This window comes from Peromyscus eremicus, chromosome 3, assembly GCF_949786415.1.
Source record: "Peromyscus eremicus chromosome 3, PerEre_H2_v1, whole genome shotgun sequence".
NCBI classification, from domain to species: Eukaryota; Metazoa; Chordata; class Mammalia; order Rodentia; family Cricetidae; genus Peromyscus; species Peromyscus eremicus.
The window spans coordinates 64,925,010-64,947,118 of record NC_081418.1 but is presented as its reverse complement, the minus strand read 5'-3'; the positions used below and the strand labels follow the sequence as shown (position 1 = coordinate 64,947,118).

The 22,109-nt window shown below is 46.1% G+C and overlaps 1 protein-coding gene across 1 annotated transcript in view; it reads left to right on the top strand.

Moving 5' to 3' along the window:
• Positions 1–22,109, top strand: part of Igf2bp3 (insulin like growth factor 2 mRNA binding protein 3) — a 56,099-nt gene that overhangs the window by 20,436 nt on the left and 13,554 nt on the right. Inside the window, exons 5-9 of the mRNA XM_059257044.1 lie at positions 118–399; positions 5,907–6,041; positions 7,422–7,544; positions 9,753–9,888; positions 11,726–11,851. Of these exons, the coding sequence (XP_059113027.1) occupies positions 118–399; positions 5,907–6,041; positions 7,422–7,544; positions 9,753–9,888; positions 11,726–11,851 (802 nt within the window). The remainder of the gene's footprint in view (positions 1–117; positions 400–5,906; positions 6,042–7,421; positions 7,545–9,752; positions 9,889–11,725; positions 11,852–22,109) is intronic.

The window sequence follows — 22,109 nt, the reverse complement described above, 5'->3', positions numbered from 1 at the left end:
CTTTCTTCACCAGCTTTGGGGCTGATGCCTCTGAGTGGAGGAGCTGGGTGGCCGCTGTGTGCAGGGTTGTCATGTTCCTGCTTCCCTTCCCATCCCCTGTCTCTTGTGAATTTCCAGAGCCTTAGACAAGCTGAATGGATTCCAGTTAGAGAACTTCACCTTGAAGGTTGCCTACATCCCGGATGAAGCGGCTGCCCAGCAAAATCCCTCCCTGCAGCTCCGAGGGCGCCGGGGGCCAGGGCAGCGGGGCTCATCCAGGCAGGCGTCTCCAGGATCAATGTCCAAGCAGAAACCCTGTGATCTGCCTCTGCGCCTGCTGGTTCCTACCCAGTTTGTTGGAGCCATTATAGGAAAAGAAGGTGCCACCATTCGGAACATCACCAAGCAGACCCAGTCTAAGTGAGTATGTGGGAAGGGGTGGCCGTCTGTTTTCTTCCCCTTTGTGCTTAGTATCGGGGTGCGATGTACAGGAACTTGGTGTCCTTCTGAACAGAGTTGGGGGCTCTCTTTTTCAGTACCGGGGACTGTGATGGGGAGGGAAGCCTTGTGATCCGATCACTCATGATTGGTTGTGTAAACCCTCAAAGGAAACCTCATTTTCCCACGTGACTGGAAAACAAATGGTACATGATGCCACTGTGATGGGAAAGGCCCTGGCAGACTTCAGGGCAGTGTGCGCGTCATTCTTTCCCATTCCCCTCGCCAGCCCACAGTGCCCGACCTGTTTTATCTTGGCATCATTGTAGAGATGGCATTTTATCCTGGGTTCATTTCAGTGAAGATCAGTTCATCCGCTGTGGGGGCGGGGGTGGTACACACTTGTCTCGGGGCAAGAGTGTCAGGAGTGCCTGGACATTCTTAGGTACATGGTGAGTTTGAAGGTAGCTGGGGCTGTGTGAAACCAAGAAGACCAAAAAGAGCTGGCAGCATACCTCAGCTCGGAAGCACTCACCATGCATTCCATCCCTGCATCCAGGATAGCTCAGCTGGGAAGCACTCACCATGCAGACTACCACCTGCATTCCATCCCTGCATCCAGGATGGGCTCCTGAAAGTTGTCCTCTGACTTTTCAAAACAAAAATTAAATTACGTGTGTGTGTGTGTGTGTGTGTGTGTGTGTGTATGAGCCATCTTTCCAGCCCTTCTGACTTCTTTACATGTGCTCTCAGGCATGTACAAATCCATACTCACACTTAACTCACATATATAATAATAATAAGTAAAATTAAAAAAAAAAAAAAGATTCACCCTTTGGTTTAACTTTGTCCTATAATTAAGCCCGAAGTTAGAATGGCTTTTTCTTGAGGATGTTTGGTAATGTTATTCGGCAGGCTTTAAGGGATTGGAAAATCCTGATTGAATATCAGAGCTCACTTTGCTGGAGTCAGGCAGGAACTACCATCCTTTATCACCACAGCCCCGGTGTGTAGGGTCACTGCCTGATGCACAGGAAGCCTGTGCATTGCCAGGGAGATGACTACGTATGAATTATGTTTAAAACTCATCGTCTAGATCTAAGATTCCATCTCGGATTGCAAGCTCTGTTGCATTACAGGTTACTTGTTTTACCCTGTAAACCCTGCCCCTGTGCAGTGTGTGGATATTTTGATTCAAAAGAAGCCTGCTTCTAAACTCTCCCTCCACTCCTAACTCTCCACCCCATCGGACAGGCACTTTGCTGGCCCTGTTCAGCCATGCTCCCCTACGAATTGAAGAATTCCCTAGGAAGGAAGTTGTTGAGAGAAGAGGTTGTTTGCAAACAGCATCGTTCTGCAGCCTGACCCAGCGACAGAAGTGACTGGATGATTTTACTTCTTACATTTAGTAAGAATAAGGATTTCATGTGATTAGAGAGCATGGTCTTTTTCTGGAAACAGCCCCATGGTGCTGTGTGTCCTTGTGCCTGGGTGTGTTCCATGGGCCTCAGAGACATCCATATTCATCACAGGCAGTGAACTGGGAGGCTCATTTCGTGGAGAATCTAGAAGAGTTGTATCTAGTAATGGCTCTGAGTTCACCCAGAGCATCCTGTCCTGCTCACCCCTGCTTGAAGACGGAGACACTAACTAGTGGGTGCCTGTGTGCAACACTAATGATTCCCAACTCATAATCAGTGAGTGAGGAGAACATTTGAACCATTATCTAGGTCAGGGCTTCTAAAATTTTACTTGTGACTCCTTTTTACCTTAGACAATTTACATATCTTTAAGAAAATGGTCTGTAAGGTTCAAGTCAAGCATAATAAATCCTAAAAAAATATATATTTTAAAATAATTCTTTGGTAATTTTACAATTGATTAAAGAGGAAAACTGATTTCCATAGTAATGTGATAGATGCCTTCTTTGTTGACTTTAAAGAATCAAATCTTGGCCAAGTAGTTGACACTGCAGGACATGGAGCATCTTCAAGTTTTTCAGAGCAGATCGATGCTTTGACTCTGCGCTCTGTGAGCACACTGCTTCACATAAATATGCAGTACAAAATGGCACAAGTATATTTAGGCCCGTCTATAAGTTGTTGGAAACTCCGTCCGAATCCCAAGCCAAAATTAATGATTTTTTTTTTTTTTTAATGAAACTCAAGTCAGCGACTCACACACCAATTCCTAAAACCAAATATTCCTACCCAGTACAGTTCAGAGACGGGCCAGTTTGCTGCGTGTCGGGGAGTGGTGGTTGGAAAACGTTAAGTCTGTTTTTCTCAGTTAAACCACGATGTTTGGCTGAGAACGGAGCGCTTTGGGTGTACAGTTAGCGCTGGTTCTTCACATGATCCTGACTGGGAGTGTTGAAGGCAGCGTTCCTTGGTGTAAGCACATATGTGGTGCCGTGCAGAGCGCACATGTTGTTTGTTCAGAACCGAGGCTGCAGTGAAATGACATGATCCATGTCCAAGTGCTTCCAGAAACATCGACTCATCCAGTCCACTTGAGATTTGGAAATAAATTTTGGCCACCAAGTGTTTGAATGAAAAAAGAAATGGTTGAATTCTATAGGAAAGAACAGCCCAGCCTCCTGAGCTGGAGAGTTCAGGGTAGGGGTGGGGTATGCCAGCCATACCCTGTAACAAGTAGGGACCTGGCAACTAGCATCCGTTTTGATATGTTAAATAGACACTTTCAGCCATTATTCCCAAGTTTGAAACCTAACAATGTTCAGTAAACTTTTGTTTTTCGAATCTTAGACAGTCTTATTAATAGAAAACTCTGAGCCAGATATTGGGGTAAAAGCTGAAAGATCAGAGAAGCAGAGCAAGCCACAGCCAACCTCACCTTTCCAACTCCTCAGCTGATCCTGAAAGCCTCTGAGTTCTCACCCAAAAGGCCTCAGCCAAAAAGAGCCTTTAGTTCCTGTCTCCTCACGCCTTATATACATACATACCTTTCTTCTCACTGCCATATTACTTCCTGGGATTAAAGGCGTGTGTGCTTCCCAAGCAAAGGCATGGGATCTCAAGTGCTGGGATTAAAGGCGTGTGCCACCACTGCCTGGCTCTGTTTTCTCTCCTAGACTGAGTCAATCTCATGTAGTCCAGGGTGGCCTTGAACTCACAGAGACCCAGACAGATCTCTGCCTCCCCAGTGCTAGGATTAAAGGTTTGTGCCACCACTGTCTGGCCTCTATGTTTAATCTAGTGGCTTGTTCTGTTCTCTGATCTTCAGGGAAGTTTTATTAAGGTACACAATATATCAGCACAACCTTTTCTATTGCAGAAAATTTCACAGCCATCACAATGAGTAACAGGACCCATATGAGGTTGTAACCCATAGAGTTTAAGAAGCTGGGGCTTGGTCAGTTCACCTACCTTTCATCTGAAAGCGTAGAGTGTCTCGCCTCCTTCCATCCCTTACCTTTGGGAACTTAGTACCAGGTTGCTCTTTGCAGTAGCAGCTTAGTTCTTTCCGAGCTGCTAATGAGATCTGTCAGATAAAGGAGCTGTGGCTTAAGCCGAACTGTTTACTTAAGGTAGGCAGATGGGGGCAAAGCTGAGGGAATGTTGTTGTCATATCTGATGATTCTGCTGGAGAGCTCTGCCAGTGCAGTTAATTAATTCTTGCCGTTGTAACTAATCATTACCAGAACCCCTGTTTCTGGAATAGTCCCAGGGGAGGGTGCTGATCACCAGAGCAACATTCCCTTCTCAGGATCAGCGTTTTATAGCCCTCAGCCCAGTAAAAGGGTGGGAATACACCGAAGGAGGGGTTGTGGCCGTGTTAGTGGAAGACCACATGGCTGACAGTGCCTGGGTTTTACAGTGGGTTTGGAAGACGGTCCCTGGCATTGGGTCTGTTGTTATCTGGATACACATTCATGCGTTATATATTCATAGTTCTTATTTGCTTCATTTCTACATTACCTTAAGTTACAGGTTTTATCCTGGGGCATAGTTCTCATAAAATGAAAGGCAAGCCTTCGTTTTATTGGCTTGTTGAAGGGTTGCTCTTATGGCAGTGAGTCCTTAAGAGATGAAGAAACTCAGAGGACCATCCAGCGGTTGTTTAGATTGCCCTCAAACGCGTGCTCAGGTAGTTAATGTTCTTACAACAGCAAACTTAATTCATGGTTAATTAAAAATGTACAAATGCACAAATTTTCAAAACAATGACTTAGATTCTTGTCACCCCAGAGTTGTTAAGTTTGGGGTTGTTGTTATCTTTTTTTTATAGGACTTCTTATTTGCATCTAGTAACATGTAATTTTAAAAAATGACACATGGTATGTATTGCATATTTTCACTGAAGGTCAAGGACACTTACTGTGTTACCACATTTGGTAAAAAGCAGATGCAGATGTAGTTTAATGGTGCCTGCTCCTTGCACCCAGCGTCCATCTGTAGCATCCCAGGTACACACAGGCTGTTACTTAACCATCCCATTCTAACAAGCGTAGTAATAATTGCAGAGTTGTTTCTTGGTAGGAATAGTGCTACAATGACTTTGACCACACCGGTGGGTTCTGACCAGAGATGATTCTCTGGGTTAACATTTGGCAGTTTCTGGAAATGTTTTTGATTGTCATACCAGAGTGAAAGGTGCTGCTGTCATTTCATGGGCCACAGCTGCTTCTGGGTCCACAGAAAGAATGAACTTGACCTAAAATGTATGAGTGTTGGAGGTGGGGGAGTTCCATCTCAGCCCACCTATTGAATTGTTAGGTCAAAAATGGTGATGAGCCTGTGAGGTGGTTCAGCAGGTCCAAGTGTGAGCCTGACCACCTGAGTTTGGTTCCGAAAGAACGCATAAAAGTTTGGATGCAAATGGTACCCATCTGTAAACCTTAGCCCTCCTCCTGGGAGACGGGAGGTGGAGACAGGAGACTCCGGACAGCTGCAGTCCAGCCAGCCTGGGGGACAAAGCGTGGCAGAAACAAGAGGGACCTTGCCTCAACGAAGTGGAAGGAGGGAGACAGCTTCCTCTGATCTCCATACATCATTGTGGCATGTGTGTGCCCATACTCACAAACGTCATCCACAGCAATAATATTTTTAATCAATCAGCATCTTACCTTCAATTAGTCCTGCCAGTTTGGCACCAAAAATGTGGGTCAGCCTCATTACCCTTCACTTCACCAATATTTAATTTTATGCATCTTAAAATATTTACAGGTCCAGAACAAAAAACCTTATGTATTAATTGTGTGTGTGTGTGTGCGCGCGCGCGTGCGTGCGTGCGTGCGTGCGTGCGTGTGTGTGCGCGTGCGTGCGTGCGTGCGTGCGTGCGTGTGTGTGCGCACGCGTGTGTGTGTGTGTGTGTGTGTGTGTGTGCGTGTGTGTGTGTGTGTGTGTGTGTGTGTACGTGCGCGTGCGCGTGTGTGTGTGTGTGTGCAGCTCTTGCAGTTGGTGATTGAAGACTCCTGGTGGTGAGTATGCACTGACTGTTCTGTCTTCCTCTGTGCCTGCCATCAGAATCGACGTCCATCGTAAGGAGAATACAGGGGCTGCCGAGAAGCCCATTACCATCCTCTCCACCCCTGAGGGTGCCTCTGCAGCTTGTAAGTCTATTCTGGAGATCATGCATAAGGAAGCGCAGGACACCAAACTGTGAGTAACGAGGCTAGCCTGCCGAGAGGGCTCTGGGCTTTGTCGTAACTTCTCGGACACGTTCTTGGGGTGTTTGCCGCGTTGACACACCGTGAAACACTAGGTCTTTCACATATCGAAACACTCCACGTTCGTTCCTACTTGGGTATGGAGCAGGCAGCAGTAATAGAAGGACACAGCCAACCAAGGGCCAAGACATTTGGGATTTACCCAGGCCTTCACTGGCCGCCCTTGGGCATGCTCTTTTATACCCAGCCCCTCTATGCACAACAGGGCATGGAGTGTGAAAGTCCCTAGTTCTGTGCTAAGGGCAGCTGGAGATTGATTTGGGTGGTACGGGTTGGAACTCCGAGCGTCTCTGCCATTGGAAAGTTAAGTTGACTTCTGTGCCACTTTGATGCACTGATACAGCCCAGAGCAGGGCCCAAGGAGGTGCCCCGAGACCACATCGCCTCTGTTTACTTTGTAAATATGTCTGTATGTTTCAGCAGTAGGTGTCTTATATGGCGTAGTAGTTTTTTAGTATAAAGAAAAGAAAGGGAAAGCCGCTATCATGTAGGCCCCGGTGACATTTGAAAAGCATGACATGTAACTTAGAAGTTCTGAAAGGGGGACTGGGAAAGGAGGAGCTCAGTGGTCCAGTATCTGCTGTGTAAGTGTGAGGACCTGCACTTGGGTCCCTAGACTCAGGTCAGAGCTGGCGTGCGGGTGTATATGTGTGTCTCCGCCTTTGAGGACATAAGGACAACAGCGGGTCCTGGGGGTCCCCTGGCCAGCCAGTCTAGCAAAATCACCAAGCTCCAGGCTCAGCGAGCGACCCTGTCTCAGGGGACAGATGGAGTTGTAACAGAGGCAGGTACTCGACACATCGACTTCTGGCCAACATGTGTGTACTCAGGGCGAGTGTACCTACCTATGTGTGTATAGACTCAAATACAACCTAAACACAGAAAGGGGAAGTAAGGCACAGACTACAGCATGAAAGCTCCATTTCTGCTTGTAGTCTCCCTCCCTAAGTGTGACCTCTGTTGAGTTTTTAGAGCTAATTTTTCTCCAGGTGTGTGTTTTCAGGGTTATCTTAGGTTGCACTGTTTTGATGGGCACATTGTGTTCTGCTTTGACTAAGAGAATCCATCACTGAGTGTAGATATTCCCTGATGTGACTAAAAGATGGAGTCCTGTGTAAATATCTGCTATTATTTACCCACCGACCTGCATGAATTGCTGGAATGTGGGTTAATTGCCAGCTCACTCTAAACTGGAGGCAGCATAACATTTCTCATTCAGTGGGTAGGGAGTAAATGTTTAATGAAAGAACATTGTCTTGTATCCAAGAGTAGTTTACTCTCCCTGACTTGATGACCATTTTTCTACTTACAGCACAGAGGAGATCCCCCTGAAGATATTAGCTCACAACAACTTTGTAGGCCGTCTTATTGGTAAAGAAGGAAGAAACCTTAAAAAAATCGAGCAAGACACAGACACTAAAATCACAATATCTCCGTAAGTGCCATCTTGTCTGTGAGTTAGAGGCCTTTCAGATCTGTTTTTAAGCTGTGTGTTTTGCACACCGCTCCCTGCCTACGGCTGTCTGGGCTTCTCCTGTCAGACCGAGAGCCTGCTCCTCAGCCTGCCCTGTTTCTAACCATCTTGAAGTGTGGTGTGTTCTCGAAGAGGTGGAAAGGAGAGCTTAACACTTGACATGACATTCGTATTTTCTAGCCAAAGTCTTCATGGTATTGTTTGACATTTATTTCCCAAGTCGGAATCTATAACCTAATTCATTCTCCTCTGCCGTGTTACAAATTATTCCACCATTTGACAGCTTAAGGCAATAGTCAACATGTATTGCATGGCTTGTCTATATGGGCTAGGGATCCACAAGCAGTCAGTACTGCAGTACTGTTCACAGGGCTACTGCCCTCTCCCTGAGGGAGTGAGCCAAGAAAGAGAAGGTGCTGGAAGCTGTAATGTCTTTAGGATGAAATCTCAGAGTTTCCAAACCAGCTGTTTCCCTGTATGGTCTGCACAAGTCAGCCCTCTTCCACGTATATAGGGACTGCAGATTTCTTTGCAAGGGGCATAATTTTAGAGATGGGCTATCACGTCTGGGGTACACACCTGTCTGATAATAAGGAAAAGGTTTTCTGAGGTGGCAGTCCTTGGTTTCTATCATAGGACCTCAGATGTGCTGATGAGCTGAGAATGAACGAAAAAATTACAAACAAAATGCTTGACAGGGATGGCTTGAGAGTGGAGGTGCAATATGCCTGTGCTTACATCCGTGCTTACATCCGTGCTTACATCCGTGCTTACATCCGTGCTTACGTAGTCTAAGGAAACTTAGACTCCATTACAGAACTCACTTCTTCACTGTATGATTCACATTTTATACCCATGAGGAAAAGGAATACTGCCCCATCCATGTGGTGCAAGGCTAGTCTCCGCCGTGTTCCAGCAGGGAAGTGGGTGTTTCACTCTGAGAAGATGAAGGATGGTCATCCTCCTTCCCTCCATCCTTTGAGCCTAGGTCCATAGTCCTCTTCCTGGGTAAATGTTGCCTTTCCTCTCAAGGCTGCTGACTGCTATAGGCTTAGGTCACCCAGACAGAATTTCTCCTGGCTTTGAAACTTCAGCAGGACCAGGCTAAGCAAGTTCCTTAATGTCTGTTTAGGATTATAAATCGAGTCATGGGAAACATTTAAAAAACTGAGTTGGCTGGGCGGTGGTGGCACATGTCTTAATCCCAGCACTCAGGAGGCAAAGGCAGGTGGATCTCCTAGTTCAAGTTCAGCCTGGTGTATGCGGTGAGGTCCAGGACAGCCAGGGCTACACAGAGAAACCCTGTCTTGAAAAACCAAAAATAAAGAAATTAACTAAAAATAAAAATTTTAGCCAGGCGGTGGTGGCGCATGCCTTTAATCTCAGCACGCCAGAGGCAGAGACAGGCGGATCTCTGTGAGTTCGAGGCCAGCCTGGTCTACAGAGCAAGATCCAGGACAGGCACCAAAACTACACAGAGAAACCCTGTCTCGAAAAACAAAAAAAAAAATAAAAGAAAAAAGAAAAAATTTAGTCAAAATGGCTTGATTTATGTTATTCCTTCAGCTTACTTTAAATTCTGAAAATATTGGAGGAAACTAAGTTCCATCACAGAAATGCTGATTTGCTGTGGGAAGTATTTTCCTTGCTTGCCCTAGAAAATGCAATTACACAGCATAGCTGGTCCTGCTTCGTTTTGGCCAGTACAGACTAGGAGCGTCCTGGCAGTACCTACATCCCTCTGGTCCTCCTCCTCAGTACACTGTCACAGGGAGAGATGGCTCAGTGGTAAAGAGCACTGGCTATTCATCCAGAGGACCAGGGTTCAATTCCCAGCACCCATATAGCGGCTCACAGCTGTCTCTAACTCCAGTCCCAGGAGATCTGACACCCTCACACCAATGCACATGAAATAAAATTAATTAAAAATTTAAAAATACCTTAAAAAAAAAAAAAAGAAAGCCGTGTTTAAAACACGGACGTAATGAAACCGTGCGCCCAGTCATTGATGGAGTGGGAAGTAAGTTCCCACAAATCTTGGGTCTTTGGGTGTTGATCTGTCGCTTTCTCATGATTTGGGCCCTGCCACTTGGTTTCAGTCACCATCTGGGGCTGAAGGCACTCAGCCCCCTCCCTCAGTCACTCTCGTTCTGTGTCTTCCTCTCCCAGGTTGCAGGAACTCACGCTGTACAATCCGGAGCGCACCATCACCGTTAAAGGCAATGTGGAGACGTGTGCCAAGGCTGAGGAGGAGATAATGAAGAAAATCAGGGAGTCTTACGAAAACGATGTTGCTTCCATGAATGTTAGTTCTGATGGAGAGTTAAAAGATGGCTTTCAGGGCACTTCTTCGTGAGAAGTGGTTTAAATGAGTTGTCCGCACCATCCTGAGTACCCGGGGGTAACACAGAAGCCTGGGCATGGGGCTTAGCTGTCTCCGTGGTTTCTAACAGATTAGAAAACTCTGAGCCTCAGCTTCTCGATACATGCGGATTGATTAATACCTGCCTACCAAAGGCTATTTATGACCTCCTTTCCTGTGTTAATTTGAGGGCCCTAGTGCAGGAAGGATGTGAGGATTAGAGGCAGGTGAATTAAATGTGAGTCCCTGCCTCCTGTTCGTGAGCAGCGGCTCTCTTCTCTGTATCAGATAGTGCTGTCTCCTGTTTTACATGCTGCTTAGGATCACAAGTGCCATGCATGTCAAAGTCACTGCCAGAAACACAGGCTTGAGAGCCAGGCAGTGTGAAGCAGGCCCAGCAACTCGGAAGGCTGACGGGGGTGTATTGCAAGTTCAGGGCCACCCTGAGCAGTTCAGAAGGGCCCTGTCTTGAACACAGTGATGCAGGTTTAGGGCTGTGAGTGCATCCTCTGCGCTAGAGTGCTAGCCTGGCGGGCCTGGGCTCCCGCTCTGCAGAACAAAGAAAACAGCGGAAACACAGGGTTGAATTTTACTGTGTTACCGTGTAAACCCGGGAGGTGGAGAGTGCCGTGTGGCAAATGTAGCAGGCTATGAAAGCCAATTCCTGCCACTGTTTAATGGATGGAATGGTGCTGACCATGGAACGCAAAAGTCTGTCTTTTAAAAAGGCGCTCCTTCAACATGAGGTAAATGATTTACCAGACTTCGGTTGGGCCTGTCATATGAAACGGTAGCCTGAGAAGGGAATAAGACAGTATTTTTTCTGAGAAGAACCTGGAGTGCTGGACATTTATTCCCACATGGTAGCCTGCTACCTTTACGTGATTGCTGCTTGTCTAAGTGTTTAACTGAGAATTAATCCACCCTCATAGGCCTGGTTAGCAGTGTCCAGTACACTCCAGTTCAGTTCTAGTCTCCACCTTTTTCAATTCTTATAAGACTAGGGCTGGAGAGATGGCTTGGTGCTTAGGAGCACTTGGCTGCTCTCCCAGAGAACCAGGGTTTGATCGCTAGCACCCTCATGGCGGCTCACAACCATCCTTAATTCCATTTCCAGGGGGCTCTGGCACCCTCTTCTGGCCTCTGTGGGAACTGCATGCACATAGTGCACAGATATACAAGCAACCAAAAAACATCCACACACATTTATTTAAAAAGTTAAATAATAATAATAATAATAATAATAATAATAATAATAATAATAATAAACCAAACAGTGTTCCCTTCATGGCTCCTGTATCCACCCCGAAGGTGTGCTTAGTTGTGGCACTTGCAGTGTGAAGATGGGACCTGATTTCTGAAGGATTCAACCAGAGGGCAAGGATTGAAGATCTTACCCTGCTTGTTCTGTGTATCTGTTGTGATTCCCGAAAGTGCATCTCACTTGTTTACCTTCAGCTAGTGTAAGACTTCCAGGGTGTGCTTCCAAGGGCCACCGTATGCAGAGTGTCATTCTGTCTTAAGTGCTCTGAGCTATAGCCCCTGGCCTTGAGAATCAAGGCCGGGCAAACCAGCCCTCAAATGTAACTATGCTGAGAGGTGTGAACAGTGCCTGTAGTTCTGTGGGAACACTTGCGGTGTTCAAAACCTGGAGTCTTAGTGTGATACTTGGTTTTCTTCGTTAGACAAGAGGTCACAATCTGAATACTGTCATTTACAAATGCTCACTCCCTTGATGCTTCTGAGTGAAAATTAAGGGACCTTTTTTTTACCATTGCAGCTTCAAGCGCATTTAATCCCTGGATTGAATCTGAATGCCTTGGGTCTGTTCCCACCCACTTCAGGGATGCCGCCTCCCACCTCAGGGCCCCCCTCAGCCATGACTCCTCCCTACCCACAATTTGAGGTAAGCTCTCTGGCCTTTGCCATCAGACTTTATGCCACAGTATTGCTACAGTCAGAGCTAAATGGTATAATGTTGATGCCAAACTGTATGCTGTGTGATCGATCTGTCACATGTCAATAGAAACTTTTTTTTCATTTGACCCTAAAATAAAAAGCATGAGTTGTTTTGAAGTTTTGGGGGTTGGTAGAGTTGTGCAAAGGTGTCATTTCAATAAAAACTTTAGGGTTGGTGGATTCGCTTTGTTTTGTCTTTTGGTTCAGTACTGGGGTCGAGGCTGGTTGTCTTAGAACCAGCCGTCCTGAGGCTGCGGCCCTTTAATACAGCTCCTCTGGTGTGGTTGAAAGGACCAAGTTCTTAGCACAAAGGGGATTTGCCCCAGAGGGACAAAGGGCAGGAAATGAGAGACCGAGATAGGAAAGAAGAGAAAAGGAGCAAGGGGACAGGGGTGTTTGCCCCAAGGGACAAAGGACTGCTTCTGGATAGAGTAGGAGACAGATGTGGCCCTTAGGCAAGTAACAGCTTACAAAGGGAAAGGGGAAAGCCTGAGTTAGGATGAGTTGGTTTCTTCTGATTGGGCATGTTAATTAGGGTAGGCGAAAGGGACTTTTGATTGCTGGATTTCAGTACTTTGGTAGCTGGACCTTGGTCGTCAGCCTCAGAGGGAAGGAAGTGGCCAAATAAGGGACTAGGCCTTGGTGGTTGGCTTTAGGAACGTAATCTAACAGGTTAGTGAGGCAGAGGTTATGGGGAAAGGGCAAGGCCTGCCAGAGCCATGTTTGCCATGCTTGGGCCTGCTAGAGCCCTTCAGTGGAGACCCCCCCAACCATAAAATTATTTTAGTTGCTATTTCATAACTGTAATTTTGCTACTATTGTGAATCATAATGTGAATATCTGTGTTTTCCAATCATCTTCGGTGACCCCTATGAAAGGGTTGGGTCGGTCTGCCTCCAAAGGGGCTGTGAACCACAGGTTGAGAACTGCTGTTGAAGGGTGTTGAAGCAAAGAGATTTTAGGAGACTTCCATGCTGGACACAGTATGCACACCTTTAAGTCCAGCACTCCTGCTGAGGCAGGAGGATTGTGGGGTTAAGGTCAATCTGGATTCCACAGCAAGACTTTGTCTCACAAAGAAATTTTTTCTTTCATCTTTACCTCCTAGAAGTTAACTGCTTTAGAAAGTCTAGATAGGCTGGATCTGTTGACTATTGACTGTTGTATATTTTTCTGGTCAGTGAACCAAGATCATTTCTTTCATTCTACTGTGTTCATAGACAGAACATTGAACAGCTTGCATTTTATAGAGATCACATAACAAAATGTATTTATTGAGAGGGATTTTTAAAATTTATCTTATGTGCATGGATATTTTGCTCACATGTATGTCTGTGTACATGTGTGCCTCATACCCACGGATGTCAGAAGAGGGGTGTCAGATCCCCTAGAACCGGAGTTATGAATGGTTGTGAGTTGCCATATGGGTGCTAGAAATTGAACTCAGGTCCTCAGGAAGAGCAAATGCTCTTAACCACCGAGCCTTCTCTCCAGCCCTGAGAGAGGGATTTATTTGTTTGCCATGTAGCCCAGGCTGACCTCACACTCGCTCTCCTACTCTGCTTCCCCAGTGTCGTGAGCCATCGGGCTTTTCCTAAGTCTTACTTTGATATCTGGTTTTTGAGAATAGCTTTGCAGCCCAGAGGGCATCTGTCCGGGAAAGCAGACCATCATTCAGTGTGCGGTCATTAGTATCCAGCGTTCTAGGGTCATCCATGATGAATTTATCTCTCCATTTGTTAGACTCTCTCAGCACATGAAATATGTGAATGGTAATTCCCATGCACACTCAGAGATGTTCAGGTGTTCCGGGTCAAGAATTTAATTGTGTTGCTGCCCCGAGTAAATACACAAGAAAATTGACATGGGCATTCTTCAGGGAACATCAATTACTAGACTGTCGGTGCTCTACCTGTTCAGAAATGAGAATTTCCTTCCTGTACTTGAGTTTATTAGGCTGATATGGTATTGTGAGCTGTCTCCCTCTGGTGTATGTTTCTGCTTTTACATGAGTAAGCCATGGGGAGCAAGCCAACAAACAGTGTCTCCGTGACCTCTGCTCGGCTTCAGCTCCTGCCTCTAATCGTGTATCTTTCTCTGCAACTCACCTGCCATATGTAGTTGTTTGGACCTAGAAATTATGCAACAACTCTGAGGATAGCTTTCACAATGGTAACTAAAGAAACACCTGGACGTAGTAGCGTGCTCCTATAGTCTCAGCTACCTGGGAGGCTGAAGAAGGGGAATCACCTTGGGCAACCTAGAGAACTGCTGTCTCCAAAACAGTGGCCACAGAATGGCAACCCAATATCAAGGATGAATGGATTCCTGACATGTCATCCGAAGCCTTCAGCTCAGATGAAGGTGCTATGTGTGCAGCAGATGGCAGGTTTGTGCCCTGAGAGTAGTCTTGGGGAAAGAAGCTTGGGGTCACTTCGGGTCTGTCCTAGCTCTGCTCTGACTTTGTGTCACCGAAAGTCAGGCTCTTCACTGCCCTGGGTCTGTTTTCACAGTGAAACACCCGAGCTGAGCAGGGTGACACTTGTAATCTCAGCCTCCAGTGGCTGAGACAGGAGTATCGCTGGGAGTTCTAGGTCAGCTTAGACTCTTTGGTGGGACCAGGCAGTCCTGGACTACAGAGTGAAACCTCAACCCGAAAGCCAGTGTGGGGGTTGGAGACCTATGTTGGATGAATGATCTCTGAAGGCTTTCAGGTCAAGTATTTCTTTTGTCTACAGACTTGAGTACTGCGTACATTGGTCGTAAGGTGGAAGGCCTAAAATAGAAATTCAAGAGTGCATTCAAATCAGTAATTGTGCGGGGTAGGGCTTTGTTGTTTGTCAGCTTGACACAAGCTAGAGTCATCTGGAAAGAACGAACTCAACTGAGAAAATGCCTCTATCAGATTCACCTGTAGGCAAGTCTATGGGGCGTTCTCTAGATTAATGATTGATGTGGCAGGGCCCAGCCCACTGAGAATGGTGCCCCCCGCTCCAGACCCCATAGGTGGTTCTGAGTTGTATAAAAATGCATGCTGAGCAAGCCATTGGGAGCAAGACAGTAAACATTGTTCCTCCATGGCCTCTGCGGTTCCTGCCTTGAGTGCTTGCCTGACTTCCCCTTCCCGATACACTGTGATCAGGAGGTATAATCCAGATATGCTTTTTCCTCCTTGTGCTTTGGTTATGGTATGTATTACAGCAATAGCAAGCAAGCTGGGACAGTTGTTTAAATTCTGATAGACCCCATAGTTTACTACACATGGACACATTGTGCTAGGTTCACGTTTACAGACGATGCATCCCTGACATGCACCTAGACTTACAGTGTGCTGACTATGCGAAGTACTTGTGCCCCATAAGGCTGAGTCTAATGGACACTGCTGTTCACCGGCCTAACCCAGCTTTCTCTTTGGTCCTGTCTGTTCTGTTGCTCGGGCTCCTGGTTTGTACATGGAGGTGCTGTAAATTAATTTATGTCTTTAACTCTTGTTTGTTCTTGTTCTGTCTCTGTAGAGCAACCTCTCAATTACAGACGGCCAACTGATAGAACAGTCTTACTGTCTGTCCTTTACACTTATTTGGATACTTTAGTAGCAAAATGTTCTAAAGTGAATTGCTAGATGACTGCTTTCAAAATATAGAAATAAGGCTGAGCTGGCGCACGCCTTTAATCCCAGCACTTGGGGGGGTGGAGCCAGGCGGATCTCTGTGAGTTTGAGGCCAGCCTGGGCTACAGAGCGAGATCCAGGACAGGCTCCAAAGCTGTCTATGGAGGCTGGCGAGACGGCACAGCAGTTAGAGCACTGGCTGCTCTTCCAGAAGACCCATATTTGGTTTCCAGCACTCATATGGTGGTTCATAACCACCCATAATTCCAGTTCCAGGGGATTGACACCCTCTTCTGATCTCCATACGTACCAGGCACTCATGCAGTGTACATACATACATCTAGACAAACACTCATACACATAAAGTAAAAAAAATCCAAAACTTTAATTCTTCTAAAATTTACAAATAAAAGATCATAACTGCCCTCTAGTCATTTTCCTGATTTAATACTGTGGTTTTAAACATCATATTTCTGTGTTAATAGACCAATGTTTTAGGCGTATGAGATCATATTAACAGTCTTCATTCTGAAGCCCGTTTTAAGTATCTAGAGTAAAGACTCACCAGTATCCTGTAAAGAGCACAAGCAGCTCAGAGGTCCGTGTTTGGTCGCCGTAGAAACAAGTGCTTCCTTTGCCTGTCCTAAGCCACATTATGTCTTAAAGGTGACTTGCACAATTTTAAGAATGGGGAGGCCGGAGATGCTCAAAGCGCACAAAGGACCACAGAATGAAGACCTTTGCTCCTACGAAGATATTTGTGCTCAGTCAGATTAGATGAGGGATGGGGTTACAGCTCAGAGGTTGGGTCCCCAGAAACTGCTCGAGTAAGGTAGATGTTGCTGCAGGGCAAGAACTGAGGACATCCTAGGGGCCGGCTGCAAGGACCGGCAGAGGAAGCACTCATTCCCAAGGGGCCAACTTTACAGGATGCTGGGAAGCTTTTCCTCTTCATGGTTGATGAGGTGGAGTCCTCGGTGTGTGTGGACATTTCTACACATTGTAGGAGATAGTACTGAAGTGTTAAGGATGAAAGAGCAGAGGTGCTCTGTGCCCTGGCAGGTCTGCTTGCTGAGTCTGTGGCGCTGAAGACGTTTCAGCTTCACCTTTCTGTTGGTACCAGTCCCCTGAGAGTGTCAGGAGTTAGCCGTTGACCTGAGAAGCAGAAAGGAGGCATATTATTTCTTTTCTATCTTTTTTTCTCCAGAATTGAGGGGGGGGGGCGCTTTTCTTTTGTAGATTACAAATAAGTGCTTAAAATTACCTTTTTCAAGAGAGATGTGGTGGCTGGCACACGCCTTTAATCCCCAGCACTTGGAAAACAGAGGCAGGTGGATCTCTTGAGTTCAAGGCCAGTTTAGTCCACATAGTGAGTTCTAAGACAGCCAGAGCTACATACATACTTAGTCTTCAAACAAACAAACAAACAAACAAAGAGTTTAAAACTACATAAAAACATAGATGATTTACTTATTTTTCTTAAAAATGTCCTTTTGCCAGTGGACTCATATGGTAGTTTCATGAGGTATAGATACAGATTGAGGTACAGATTGAGAGAGAGAGCGCCTAACACCGGCAAAGCACCAGGAAGGAAGTGTAGCTTAGTTTTTGCTTTGATTATTCTCATTGGAGAGGTCTTTAAGAAACACTGGTTTTAGGGGACTGGAGAGATGGCTCAGTGGTTAAGGGTACTGGCTGCTCTTCCAGAGGACCCAGGTTCAATTCTCAGCCATGACTGCCTGTAACTCCAGTTCCAGGGGATCTAATGCCCTTCTTCTGGCTTCCACAGGCACCAGGCATGCATATGGTTTACAAATATACACACAGGCAACACACACATACACCTAAAATAAAATAATGATTAAAGAAGAAATAGACATTTGTTTTATGAGTCCTGTTGAAGTCAGCAGGAAATTTAAACTGGATTTCGGGTGAAGGTCGCCTCTCCTTTTTGCTTTCCTGTCTTCCTTTCCATAGTGCCTCAAGGTCTCCTCTGTCCCTGGTCCCTTTTGCACACATTCATTGCAGTGTTCTGTGGAGTTCAGCATTAGCATCTGCCTGCCTGAGGGGACATTCTAATTACCCCCGGTTGGCTGCCTAGAACCCCGGGGAAGGGCCCTGCAGCTTCCTTTTGAAAGCTCCTCAGGTGACTCTGGCAGCAGCTGTCCTGTGTCCTAACCAGGTGGAGACCTGTGCCCCACTTTTGGGAATCAAATCTCAGCGGAGGGGGCAGAGCTTGCAGACGTGGCTTTGTCCATGTGGACGGGAAGTTGTTTGCTGCTCACTCATTGTCAAGAGCTGTTCGACAAGAATGTTTACTGGGCAGGAGAGGGGACGGAATTGCTGGTGGGAAGAATATTTTCTTTTCACACTAGTATATGTGAGAAAAGATTTGAGGAGAGCATAAACACCCCCACTGATGTATTTCTCTTTCTACTCCATTCTGTTTTATTTTAGGGAATAGTTTAAAAGCCAACAAAAAAATGCCCTTACCCTTTTATCTTTAGAGCATCTGTCATTCAAACTCTAGGCATCCATCAAGCCCCAAAACCGTCTGTGGGATGCTGCCATGTGTCTGTTCTCACTCTTGTGAATCTATTTTGGTATGCTGTGTAGATCAAGATTGTACGTGCCTGTATGCTACAGGGGTATAGGAGTAGCTTAAATGTTTTCCTTCTTCACAAGAAGAGCTCAAAGGTAGACAGTCCAAGGCTGGGGGCAAGCCTACTGTACCTCTTAGGACTATTACTCCATCTGTGTAACACCGGTCTCCAGCCATTGGTTTTCAGTCCAGCAAAAGTTGGTGACAGTGGCCCTAAGGGCAGTGCCTAAAGCATGAGTTGAGTATTTAACCCTTGACTGGCACCGTATTAGTTGGACAATAACACCCAGCCTTGTCTAGCTGCAAGGGAGGCTGGGAAACAGTTTCTCTAGGGGGCCGCAGTGTACCCATTAAACATGGACAGAAAAATAGATGTTGGAACAGTCCCTCATGGCTGTCTAGGTGGACTTAGCCTTTTTACATCTTAAAGGAAACTTCCAGAGCCTGGGGTTTCTTTCAGAGAGAAAGGAAGATTTGATTCTAGGGGAGGAAGTTTCATGTTGCAGCCTCTCTGTTTGTGGGTTATTTTTATCAACATGCAGAGCATAAACAGGTGTTCTGAGAACTATCTTGTGTCTGTGGAAACCACTTAGAATAAACTCCTTTCATGTAGTTGTCTGTGAGTTTCACTCTTATTTCTAAATCCAGATCACTGATGTGTTAATCCCCTAATCATGGTTCTGAATTAACCCACAATTGACCACTGCCAAAAGTATTTATTGAGGAGAGAGAGAGAGAGAGGGGCCTCTTTTGTACAGCTTTTTTTCTGTTACGTTATTGTTCTAGTTTATTAATTACTCTCTAGCTTATCAGGAAGTTGTCTATAGAGAACTCTCAGTACATGTAGGGTTTTGAAGGATCAATGGCTTTAGGTACCCACTGGAGGTCTTGAAGGGAGACAGTAGTGTATGTAACTGTACGCTCCATTATTTGTATCTGGTTGGTGAACACTACTCTGGGAAATATATTTGTAATTTAATTCTTTTAAATTATCTTGTTATTATGTGTGTGCGGGTGTTTGGCCTGCAGATGTCAGCACATGTGTGCCGTGCCTGAGAAGGCCAGAAGACAGTGGAGCCCCTGGGACTGGAGTTGCAGAAGATTACGAGACAACATGTGGATTCTGGGACTCGAACCCAGATCCTCTGGGAAAGCAGCCAGTGCTCTCAACTGCTAAGCCATCTCTCCAACCATGAGAATATATTTTTTAAGGGCAATAGGGCAAGTTACCAAATTTATCTTGCCACCTTCTTTCCTTTTTTTTTTTTGGAGACAAGGTCGAACTCACATTTGTAGCCAAGGTTGATGCCGAACTTCTGATCCCCACCTTCTTCCTCTGAAGTGCTGGAGTCATAGGTGTGCAGAACCTCTGATCCCCACCTTCTTCCTCTGAAGTGCTGGAGTCATAGGTGTGAAGAACTGTGTTTAGTTTTATGAGTTTTATGTCGTGTGGCGATCGGACTCAGGGCTGTGCAAATGCTAAGTGGGCGTTCTACCCATGGAGCTATACCCCCAACCCTCTGCACTCTCTTGTCCGTTCCTTTTGTTTTTACCTTGTGCTGTTGTGGGTCTGTGGTGTCATTTTTAAAAACTGGGTGTGAGCTCACGGTTCTCAGGTATTTGCTCTGGAAATGGTTATGTTCTGCCACATTCAGGTGACCACACTTGTGATAAGAAGTGTAGACGGGGGCCAGGCGGTGGTGGCGCACGCCTTTAATCCCAGCACTTGGGAGGCAGAGCCAGGCGGATCTCTGTGAGTTCGAGGCCAGCCTGGTCTCCAAAGCAAGTTCCAGGAAAGGCACAAAGCTACACAGAGAAACCCTGTCTCGAAAAAACCAAAAAAAAAAAAAAAAAAAAAGAAGTGTAGACGGAGTTTTCCTGTCCTGGCAGCCATTTCCTAAATAACCGACATAGAGGCTTAATATTACTTTTTTTTTTTTAAGATTTATTTATTCATTATGTATACAGTGTTCTGCCTGCATATATGGCTGCAGGCCAGAAGAGGGCACCAGATCTCATTACAGATGGTTGTGAGCTACCATGTGGTTCTGGGTATTGAACTCAGGACCTTTGGAAGAGCAGCCAGTGCTCTTAACTGCTGAGCCATCTCTCCAGCCCTTAATATTAGTTATAAATGTTCAGCCAACAGCTCAGGCTTGTTATTAACTAGCTCTCACAACTTAACCTATTTCTATTATCTGTATGCTGCCCCGAGGCTCGTGGCTTTTACCTCTATCCCATTTCGTGTGCCCGACTCCTTCTCCATCTGGTTGTCGACTCCTCTGACTCTGCCCTTCCTCATCCCATCATTCTCAGTTTGGCTTTCCTGCCTGTACTTCCTGCCTGACTCCTGGCCAATCAGCTCTTTATTAACCAGTGAGAGTAAAACATATTCACAGTGTACAGAAGGATCATGCCACAGCAGGAAGCTTTCTGTCCCTGACTAGGGAGGTAGCTCGGTGATAGAGCTCTTTCCTGTGCAAAGTTCTGGGTTTGATGTCCAGCCCCCAAAGAAGAAAGAAAATCTTGCTTTTAGCAACTATCCCAGAGAATTCCAATTACTTATTAAAGTCATCTTAATCTTTGATGTCCTGTGGGGTAAGAGTGAACCTATGGTTTTATTTTAGATGCATATTGCTTACTAAGAAAAAGAGTTTGTGTCCATACATACATGTTTGTGTGTGAGTGTGTGTGTGTGAGTGTGTGTGTGTTTGTGGGTACACATGCATCAATGTGCATGTGGAGGCCAGAGATGGATATCGTGCATCTTCCTCTATTGCTTTCTTTCTTTCTTTCTTTCTTTTTTTTTTTAATGGTTTTTTGAGACAGGGTTTTTCTGTGTAGCTTTGCGCCTTTCCTGGATCTTGCTCTGTAGACCAGGCTGGCCTCGAACTCACAGAGATCTGCCTGGCTCTGCCTCCTGAGTGCTGGGATTAAAGGCATACGCCACCACCGCCCGGCCCTCTATTGCTTTCTACCTTATTTTTTTTTTCTGTTATCTTTTTGTGTGTGTCTGTGTATAGTGTGTGTTTGTGTTTGTTTGTATGGTGTGTGTCTGTGAGTCTGTGTATGGTTCGTGTGTACACATGCAGGCATGCACATGTGCAGAGCATGTACATGTACCACGTGCCTTTTCGGAGGCTGCTGCTTGTCGCAGAGATCATCGCGCTTGGATGACTGGCACTTTGAGCCACAGAGCCATCTCTCTAGCCCTCCACCTTAGTTTTTGAGTCACGTTCTCTCACTGAGTCTGGTGCTCGCTGACTGGGCTCGGCTGGCAGCCAGTGAGCTCCAGGGATCGACTGTATAGAAGCATGCCACTGTGCCTGGCTTTTCCATAAGTGCTGGGGATCCAAACTCAGGTTTTTAACTTTCCTAACGTATCTCCCCAGCCCCGAGAAGTCGTTTTTGGTGTGTGACACCACCCCCACTGCCACCACCACCAAGACTTTTTATGGACTTTTAGAATTGTCTTCTTGCTGCAGATTTTGTCATTTCTGCTTTGTGACAGGAGAAGGCTGTGTACTCTGTGAGAAACTTCTTACCTCTTCCCATTCCAGAACTCTGCCCACTCATCCCACTCACTCATCCCCCCTCCCATCCCCAGCTCACCCCCCACTCACCCTTCCGAAGTGTTCTCTCTCCTAGAACCCGTGAGGTTGATTTCTCTGAACAGCCGAAGTGCTGTCTCTTCCAACAGATTTCAGAAAGTCTCTAGTTCCTGCCTGGCAGCTGGCTCACTCAGTACTTAATTGGCAAGTCCCTCCTTTATAAATGACAGGAAATGCTCCTTTCAGAAATGCCCTACCAGTAGGGAAGGGAGAATTGGCAGCGGAATGCCCTACCAGTAGGGAAGGGAGAATTGGCAGCCAGTGAGCCGGGCAGGAGCTGGAGCTGGCGAAGGGCATGCACCCCCCTGGCCGGCCGTGTTGGCTGCTTGCAGTTGGGTTGGCAGGAATAAACCTGTGGGCTCTTGTCTTTACACTTCTGATA